The sequence below is a fragment of the Podarcis pityusensis genome (genome assembly GCF_964106645.2).
Source record: "Podarcis pityusensis genome assembly, chromosome: 12".
NCBI classification, from domain to species: Eukaryota; Metazoa; Chordata; class Lepidosauria; order Squamata; family Lacertidae; genus Podarcis; species Podarcis pityusensis.
Window position 1 is genome coordinate 53,533,558 of NC_138037.1, and position 6,534 is coordinate 53,540,091.

Here is a 6,534-nt window from a genome sequence, read left to right on the forward strand (position 1 = left end):
AGATATGGGAGTTGTAGTCCCAAAACATCCGGAGGGCCGTGTTTGCCTATGCCTGCTCTAAATGACCCATTAACAAATCCCAAGTAGTTTTCAAGATGGAGCCTTTTAATGTGAAATGACTCTCAAAGGCAAATTGTAAAATAAAAATGCTATCTAAGTATGTAACTTGATCTCTTGATCACTGTTAAATCCTTTAAGACTAAGTCTTCTACTCAGGACCAGTGCGAGCCCCACTGAACACTGTGATAGGGGCAGAGGAGAATAATTTTAAGAGGCATGAGAGTGTTGGGAAGGGGGAATATAGTGGGGGAATGGAAGGAGGGGAATCTGTTTGAATAATGTATTCAGGAAGGAGGTGAGGGAAGACCAACAGGTCCCTCTGCTATGACACTAAGTGGGGAAAACAAGTGTGCAGGATAGGCCTTGGGCACTCAGGAGAGCTGGCTGGCAGTAGTGTGGGCTATGGTGTTATGAACCCCATCTCTAAAATGGATATGTATTTTCTAAAAAGAAAAACCTTCTATGTATGTAATTCCTTCATCATATAAGGCATATCTTGTGTGATATGACCTGTAACTTGTGGCTTGGCTCACTTTCTTGTGGCTTCTGAATGTAGGTGATTTGCTGCTGCTTTTATTGTAGTGCACATAGTTAGAGCTTGGTCTCAGTTACGCTGCTGCCATGTGGATAGTATTGTTTAGGATTGTAAATCCGTGATTTGCAAACTGCATGCCAGGAACCACCAGTTGGCCTTGAACCCCTTCAGGTGCACCTCAGCTTTGCAGTCTGCCCAGTACCTTCTCATTTCCCAACCCAGCCTGCCCCCAACTACAGTGCCAGCAGCTGCTGATGGTGGTCCTGATGTGCATAATTCACCAGGCATACAGGGATGCAGCAGTCAGAAATGAGGCTGTGATGGGAAGGTTGAAGGGATAAAGGAATGAAGAAGCAGACAAGAAGAAAGGCACCTGGGGGCACTGCTGTGCCCTTTTCTCCTCTCTCCTTCCTTCCTTCCTTCCTTCCTTCCTTCCTTCCTACACACACACACACACACACACACACCACACACACACACTTTTATATCCTATGTCCCAATGCTCCTTCCAAGCCAGGGAGCCTCTCCAATTTGAAAGTGACAGCAGCTTTGCATTGGAAATTAGGCAACTGGTGTGTGTGGATAGCCTTATCTTGGCTCTCTTTATAGAAGAGTATTTTAAAATCCGCAGCCAGACAATGAGTGTGGTTCCAGGAAAATAGTGAGCATTCCAAAGAAGCATTTATGCACTTCAAAATTCAAGCCATGCAAAAAGTTATATGGTTAGCTGGTATGAAAACAGCTAACAATATATATAAAAAAGTAAAGAACATGGGCCAGGCTGCCCTCCCAGTTCTGAGGATTTTCTGCCACTCTGTGTAGGCTTCTAAATGACTCTAAGCAACAAAGCATGTGTGCACAAACACAAAAAGTAAATGCACCGTGGGTTTTCAGTGTTGTGTGCCATGCATGTAAATTACAAAGTTCTTTTTAGTGGCATGTGCAATTCATGTGTATTAAAATACACCCCAGCAGAAATTCTGGACCCCCCATAAAGAACATTTCTAGATGTAGCCCTGTTTCAACATAACACACTTGAGTTATTCCTACTTGAAATATATTGTTGTCCAAGGTTATCCATTGTATGTGCACCTGATCTGTGGTGTTAAATCTCACTACCTCTGTGTGTTTTTTTCCTTCTTCACAAAGTGCTATTTCTAAGAAATTGTACCATTGCAGGTGAAGCACAGACCCCAGCCACGTGGTTTCATCCTCTGTTAGACTGGATGTTCACGCTAATTTGTAAACTTGAAACAAATGTGACAAGGAAGCACTTGATCACTCTCATTTATTTGTTGGCACTACTTCACTTTCCAAAAGTAGCTTGCTTCCTGTCTCCGTGTGTGTCTATTGGCTTTTCACTGAATTTGTGTTTCCAAATGAAAATTGAATAACCGAGCATCTGTTTCATTTATGGCAGGAGCCCCCTGGCACAAATGGAGGAAGAGCGGAGAGAACATGTGGCAAAGATGAAGAAAATGGAAATGGAAATGGAGCAAGTCTTTGAGATGAAGGTCAAAGAAAAAGTTCAGAAACTGAAGGACTCTGAAGCAGAGGTACATATTGCTGTGGCAGCATGTACTGGATAAAGCAAACATTAGAATATTTGAATTACAGGACAATATTTATTTAGCACTGTGAGTCAATAGAAAATCAGCTGTAAGTGGATTCCCGGGGAAATTAGATGAGCTCAAGTGGACATATATGTGGGTGATCGATAAATCCCTAGTCCTGTGTGCCCAACAACTGTAAATGCACATCATGTCCTGCGACTTTTCACATTGTGGAGTTCTTGGCCATGATTTTACCATTATGGCAATATTTTTATTTTTACACTGATATAACTTGAGCTGAATGCACCTTTTTAACTCGTGTTATGTATCAAATAGTGATCTTCCGTGAAGCCAAGAGAAACTCAGATCCATAACTTTCAAGAATGTAGGATTGTCGTGATTGCTTAAACTGAGATTAAAAAAAAATTCATCCTAAATTAAGATCCATTGTAATATCATCTTGAAAAGCAACAGGCAGTACGTAGTGTAGAGTTCAGCCACAGTTTGACGCTTGGTCTTACCTACCACAGCAGCTTTTTCTTCCTGTTTGGATAGATAGGGAAATTATTCAGTAGGGAAACTTGATTTAAAGGTCAGACTAGATCACAAAGGAGAAGGGGTGAGAATAAGACAGTGCTTTGTCCAAGGTCTGAACATAATAGCATTTAACATTAAAATGCCTGTTAAAAATAAAATAAATACAGGGCTGGATCCAGATTGTCAGTTGCATTTGGGTCCTCCTGAAATCAAAGTTGAAATGTTAGTCATTGCTCACCTTCCACTGAGTTCAGTGGTTATTAAGTGCAAGTAATGTGGTCTGGGTCCAACCCAATGTGCTCATTTATTATCTATTTTTTACTTACAACACCACTGATCTCTTTTTCATTTTCTGACGGACCCCTTGAACACAGATGAGAAACCTTACCATCTTTTGCATTCTTGTTCCTTAGCTCCAGCGGCGTCATGAGCAGATGAAAAAGAACTTGGAGGCACAACACAAGGAATTAGAGGAAAAACGCCGCCAGTTCGAGGACGAAAAGGCAAACTGGGAAGCTCAGCAACGTATTTTGGAACAACAGAATTCTTCGAGGTGCGTTGGAGTCGTAACTGTAGTCCTTTCTGAAAGAGTTCTGATTTTAGGTCCTACCGCAGGAGTTCATACCCTGTTCCTGCACAATCCCTTTCAGCGATAACACATCCAAGTAATGGCTTACCTGTGTATAGTCCTGTGAGTTGCATCCCAGTGGAGTCCCTCTGCCGTCGGAAGACACATTGATACAGCAGAGGCTGCAGTCAGTAGAAAAGAGAAGGAGGCTATTTTCACCAGTTTGCCTTTCTCCTCGCAGCCAACCCCCACATCCTATGTTGTTTCTAAGGGCTCCTGAAACAGGGCATCATATTGGCCATATCAGTATCACCAGAAGCAGCCCCTTAGAAATGTTTAAGCTGCTTGGTTGAAGGGGAAAATTCCCCATGACCCTTTCCCATTTCTGTTCCACTTTCCGTTCTGTCCATTCTATGCCTGAATCACCATTCCTCCTCTGTTGTCAAACCACTTCTTGCAATTCCTTCCTTAGGACTGACAACCCTGCTCATAACAGTACTTCCTAAACCACTCTCACCAGCTCATTTTCTGCTTCTCCACCATCTGGCTCTGTGCTATCACGGGAAGCTCCCACTTCAGATTTAACTACATTATCTCTGCTCATTTTGGTAAAATGCCATATTACACGCCTGTGACATATCATATTTGTCCTTGCTATGAACTGCTCCACATGTACAGTTATCCTGGAAAATGGCCATGGTAAATATACTTCGCAGATGTATATCTCGGCCTGGAAAAGAAGAGAAGAGGGAAAAGTATTGCTCCTTCCTCATTCCACTAGTTTTCCAGGCTAAGATTGCTGCCCTCCCAGTAGAAAACAAGAGTGACTAGGAGGAAGGAAAAATGTGATGAGATGAAAAGGAGAAGAAGATGAACCTAGCTGGGGAAAGTGGGGGTAGGTTGAGGACAGGCAACCAGTTGGAGAGAAGGAAAGGAATGGTTTGTGTATTTCTCCCCTTTGCTCCTCTCTGGGTCAGTTGGCGCTCAGTTTCCCTCTTCTTTGAGGGCCTTTGCTTTGTCACCACCATCATCATCATCATTACTACTCCCCCAGTGGCACAAAACATTTGCTAAAAGAAAGGAGGCAGAGCAGTCTATCATCACATCTCTAGGCCTTCAAGGAGATCAGACGTCTGCAGTGTATTTCGACGACAAAAAACCAAATAAGAGATATTTAGCCAGTAACTTGGTGAGCTCCTGATCATTCCCCAGTAATAGAAAATGTATGACCTCCAACTCTGGTTTCCATTTGGGGGTACAGAGTTGATCTAGAAATTGCTGACGGAGATCAGCATATAGTTTACAATTAAGAGCCATATGTGTAAGGGTTTCCACCAGGTGCTCTTCACATGGACAAGTTCTTTCTCCTTCCACCCTGCCTGAGAACCTTCCCCAAAGGAGGCTTGATGGATTTGAATTAAACCTGGCCAGCGAAAATGCCCTTGTTGAATTTCTGCTTTGTTACTCCCTCTTCCCTCTGCTTTTTGCTTCATATTCACTTAGGGACTGTGCCCTTGTGCTTTTCCTTTTCTCTGGGGTCTGCAGGTCTGTGTTTTGTTTGCGTGTTTCCTCCCTCTCAGTACCCAGAAACACACAAACACAATGTAAATGAGCGAGGGCCACTTTCAATAATACACCTTCAATGGCAGCCATATTGTGACTGGCCAAGTCCCTGCATGACGTTAATTTTATGTGAATACCCACAGAAAGTTTGGGGACCCCTACGCTGTTTGCTTGATGCGCTGAAGAATGCGGTAATTACAGTAATGTGCTGCGCTTAAACAAGCAGAAGATCACATACGTAAACATATCTGAATAATTATTTTTCCTTTTCTTCTTTTACAGAACTTTGGAAAAGAACAAGAAGAAAGGGAAGATATTTTAAATATACTTATGACCACCAGTTATGTATTAGTTGCCAATATTCCAGCCTGGACATGTGTGTGTTGGATCTGTTTGACCAATCTTGCACCAGTTGTGTCCATATCTTTGGATTTAACAGCATGACAAAAAAAAATTTTTTTTTGGTTAATTTTGAGGGCACTTGAGATGCCTTGAATTATTTAGGGTGTTGTATACTTAGGAAAACAAACCAGCTCTAAGTTACCCCTTTGAAATAAAAAGGAAAAAAAAAGTCATTTTACTGCAAAATAACATTTTACTGTTGTACAATCATGTTCTGGTGGTTTGATTTTGTTTACAGGATATTCCAGTATACAAGGACTTGGGAAAGTTTTCCATGAGGATACATTGCCATAATATAATACGAACTATGCTTCTATTATAAAAAAAATTCCATTCAGTGCAGCATATATAATAATGTAATTTAGTCTAACACAGTTGACCCTATTTTTGACACTTCCGTTGTTTGAAAATACACATGGAAAAACAAAACTTATAGGCTTATGGGGCACCTAAAAGCTTTTTTTAAAAAACAACTTTTTTTGGATTCTTTAAATATATGCTATTCTCATTTAGTAACTACTCTAGCCAGAATAATTTCATTACTGCTTCATTTTTGTAATAACATATAATTTAGATATTTTTCCATATATTGGCCCTGCTAAATAGAATGTAGTTTCTTTCATATGGTAGGAACCAGTTGATAAAACCTTTCCTTTAACTCCCTTTTTACATTTTATGGTAAGTAGCAGGAAAATGCATTTATAGGTCATTTCTAGGAAAAAATGTGGAGTTAACTACCAACCTGTTTCTACCTGTGTGCAGTCTGTCTTCTACTAGAAAAGAGAATCATGGCCTCTTGAGAGAAAAGTCACAATTTTACATTTAGCTGTATTCATATACTGCATTTCTGTATTTTTGTTTGTATTGTAAAAAGTCACATAATAAACAATGTTGTGATGTAACATACTCAAGTCTGGATTATCTTATCCTTGGATAATAGAATTTATGACATTTCCCTTTTACTAATGTTTTTAAAAGTAAAACATTTATAACTAATAATTTACCTGAGCTGACTTTACCTGGACTTCTTCAAAATATTCATGATCATTTAGCAAGATGGAACTTGATTTTGCATATTTATTTAACATCCTCTAACAAATATTCCACTTTTCAATTTTATATCAATTACAAAAGGCTTTGCAAATACTTGGGTGATTAGGAGGGAATGCATGCAGACGTATTTGTGGTTGTGTGAGTGTGTGTTTCATGGCATGTAGGTTTCGGACACATTTTTCAATATGCCATGGGAGCAAGAACATAGATTTTTTATTAAAAATGGTTTCAGCAAAACTATTAGGATGTATTTGTACTTTACC

At 40.2% G+C, this 6,534-nt stretch overlaps 1 protein-coding gene across 2 annotated transcripts in view; it reads left to right on the forward strand.

Annotated features, from left to right (window-relative positions):
- Window positions 1-6,124, forward strand: part of SEPTIN7 (septin 7) — a 37,389-nt gene extending 31,265 nt beyond the window's left edge. For both annotated transcript variants that reach the window (XM_080975958.1, XM_080975959.1), the window contains 3 exons: window positions 2,016-2,151; window positions 3,099-3,238; window positions 5,099-6,124. In XM_080975958.1, the coding sequence (XP_080832084.1) occupies window positions 2,016-2,151; window positions 3,099-3,238; window positions 5,099-5,138 (316 nt within the window). In that variant the 3' untranslated portion in view covers window positions 5,139-6,124. The remainder of the gene's footprint in view (window positions 1-2,015; window positions 2,152-3,098; window positions 3,239-5,098) is intronic.
- Window positions 6,125-6,534: the final 410 nt, after the last annotated feature.